Raw genomic sequence first — 2,689 nt, 5'->3', positions numbered from 1 at the left:
GTTTCAGCGGAGATTCCAGCGTATTCGCCATCAAACACTTGGAGTTCATTCTTGGAGACATTCCCTTATCATATGCCATCGAGGAAAACATTCAGTAATTCAGGGATAAATTATGCATCGACATTTTTTATGAGAATGTGTACCCTTGATGTTAGAACATTTATTTTGATTTCGATGACACACAATAGTATATTTCTCCTTAGTATTGTATATAAAAAATGTCGTTTCGAGTAAAAAAGTCCATTAATACACAAATATAAAGAGTAACAAAGTCCATTAATACACAAATAAAAAGAGTAACAAAGTCCATCAATACACAAATAAAAAGAGTAACAAAGTCCATCAATACACAAATAAAAAGAGTAACAAAGACCATTAGTACCCAAATAAAAAGTTTAACATTGATGCCATAAATTTCAAACACGAACTTTACAAGTTGCCCTATTATGGCCTAGACCTCCACAAGTGCTGCACTTGCGTTGTACAACACATTTCTCTCCATTGGAAGGATGGCGTTTCGTCTTAGGCATACCTTGTTTCTTCTTTGGACGACCAACTGGGTTTTTCTGCGCAGGTGTTCTCACTTTTATTGTCATAATGTCATGTGGAACAATCCACTTTTCCTCATTACCAGTAGGATATATAGATTCTGTGTAAGAGGACCTCCATGCCTCAATTTTATAGTAATCTGAACACAACGAATAAAAGTTCACCCCTCGCTTAAGGGATCCAGATAGTGCATGAGCACATGGGATACCAATAATCTGAAACACGCCACATGTGCATGTCTTATTCAGGAGGTCGACTTCACCATTCATCTCACCATCTAACACATGTAACTCATGCCTCCCTATTGCATAAGGAATCAAGAATCGAGTTTTCTCAGCCATATCCACCCAATTTTTCTCATAGGTCGGTGCAAGAGTTGTAGTTGTCTTCTCGCTAGTTTCTATCCTATCACAGAACCAGGACTGTAGTGTGAAGCGAATAAATTCGACGAATGAAGTTATCGGAAAGCTCCTAGCGTCCCGGGTCTTATTGTTGAAACTTTCAACGTAATTGCTTGTCATTATATTATACCTAGTATCCAGGAAAAATAAAATTTAATAGTAACATACATTTAGAAGATTTCATAAATTAAAATACAATTCACAATGACATACCTATTTCTAGGAAAGTAAGTACGGGACCACTTATCAAAACCCATGCCTTCTAGGTATTGAGGAATGGCTGGGTCTTTTGATTTGATTTTTTTGAAGTTAGCGTGGAACTCGGATTTCCTAAAAGCATATCTCGCATTATACATCAACACATGAAAATGATCAATCTTGAATTTAGCAACCACATTCATACTAATATGGTGGTAGCAAGCACCGTGACAGGCATCGGGGAAAATAGTTTCCAAGGCATGTGTAATACTTGCATGCCTGTCAGATACAAACGCCAGGTCCTCGACTTCCCCAATCGCTTCCTTTAGCTTTGACATGAAATACTTCCAAGAATCATGATTCTCACTGTCCACAATACCAAATGTAACTGGATATAGATGGTTATTAGCATCCAGTGCGACTACACATAACATCTGTCTGCCGTATTTTGTCTTTAAAAAAGTGTCGTCCACACATAACACAGGACGACATGTACGAAACCCTCTTCTACTAACTCCGAGTGAGAAAAGGCAATATTTGAATCGATCTTCCTCAGTGACAAAATCTGTCAACGTCTCGGGATTTTTCTGTTGAAGCATGAACAGGTACGATGGTAACTTCTGGTAGGATGCTTCCAGTGTCCCTCTAACATAAGAAAGAGCCTTCTCTCGGCATCTCCAAGCTTTTCCATATGACAACTCAATGCCATAATCATTCTTAATGTCCTCTCTTATGTTGTTTTCCATGTACGCATTCGATCCAGTCTGATATTTTTTCTTTATGCAATGACCAATAACCCAAGGTGCAGCTTGGCGATGGCCTTTATGTCGGAGGTCAAGTGAGCAAGTGTGTTTGTTGGTGAAACGAGTTATCTCGAACATATCAGATTTAGGAATTCTCTTCCCCCTCAATTTCCACCCACAATCAGGATCCTTGCAAGTGATATACCAAACTTCAGTACCTGACTTCTTCACTACAAACTCGAAGTTCTGCTTCATTGCATACAAGTGTGCCTTCATCTTCAACTCTAACTTGTTCTCAAAAACTTTCCCAACTTCTATTACTCCACAACTCACCCCAGATAACATGGGGATAACATAAGAGGGGAATGGGATATCTTCAGCAGTATACGCTGGAGAACTCCATCTATTTCCATCATCTTGTGTAGTTGGACGACTGCTCTCTAAGCCAGCAGTCCTCCGTCCTTTGCTTTCTTGACGTCTTGGCAATGGTCGTACATTTAAATTATCTACTTGAACCACATGTAGCATCGACAACCGATCCTCTGAGTTATCATCAGAACTACTACACCCCTCAACTCTTTCATCATCATCACCAAAAAGGGCAACTGGATCGTCATTGACATAAGGCTCATACTCATACCCATCATCATGCGGGAGATTTGTTGGGGGGAAAAGTTTCATTATGACTAGGACCTCCCATGCATACACTTGGCCCAGGAGTTGTTTGTGGAACAGCCGTGCATGATTGATTATGATTTTCCATATTAACACTCGCTCTAGGAGATGGATCAATAAGAG

The 2,689-nt window shown here is 39.5% G+C and overlaps 1 protein-coding gene across 1 annotated transcript; it reads right to left on the bottom strand.

Moving 5' to 3' along the window:
• Positions 1-416: 416 nt before the first annotated feature.
• On the bottom strand, positions 417-2,419 carry LOC133805829 (uncharacterized). The gene is made up of 3 exons (XM_062243982.1): positions 2,110-2,419; positions 1,164-1,830; positions 417-954 (listed from the first exon to the last, which is right to left on the bottom strand). The coding sequence occupies exons 1-3, from the start codon at positions 2,417-2,419 to the stop codon at positions 417-419; spliced, it is 1,515 nt and encodes a 504-aa protein (XP_062099966.1).
• Between the last annotated feature and the right edge of the window lie 270 nt (positions 2,420-2,689).

The sequence above is a fragment of the Humulus lupulus genome, chromosome X (genome assembly GCF_963169125.1).
Source record: "Humulus lupulus chromosome X, drHumLupu1.1, whole genome shotgun sequence".
Classification (NCBI taxonomy): domain Eukaryota; kingdom Viridiplantae; phylum Streptophyta; class Magnoliopsida; order Rosales; family Cannabaceae; genus Humulus; species Humulus lupulus.
The sequence above is the reverse complement of the archived record's forward strand: the minus strand, read 5'-3'. Positions and strand labels throughout refer to the sequence as shown.

Bases quoted from the DNA above. Each gene is read 5' to 3' on its own strand.
- LOC133805829 (XM_062243982.1), bottom strand. From the start codon at position 2,419: ATGCTACATGTGGTTCAAGTAGATAATTTAAATGTACGACCATTGCCA. The intron at 1,831-2,109 runs GTACTGAAGTTT...CATATGGAAAAG, and splicing joins GTTTGTAGTGAAGAAGTCAG to CTTGGAGATGCCGAGAGAAG. The intron at 955-1,163 runs GTATGTCATTGT...GTTCTGTGATAG, and splicing joins ACTTACTTTCCTAGAAATAG to GATAGAAACTAGCGAGAAGA.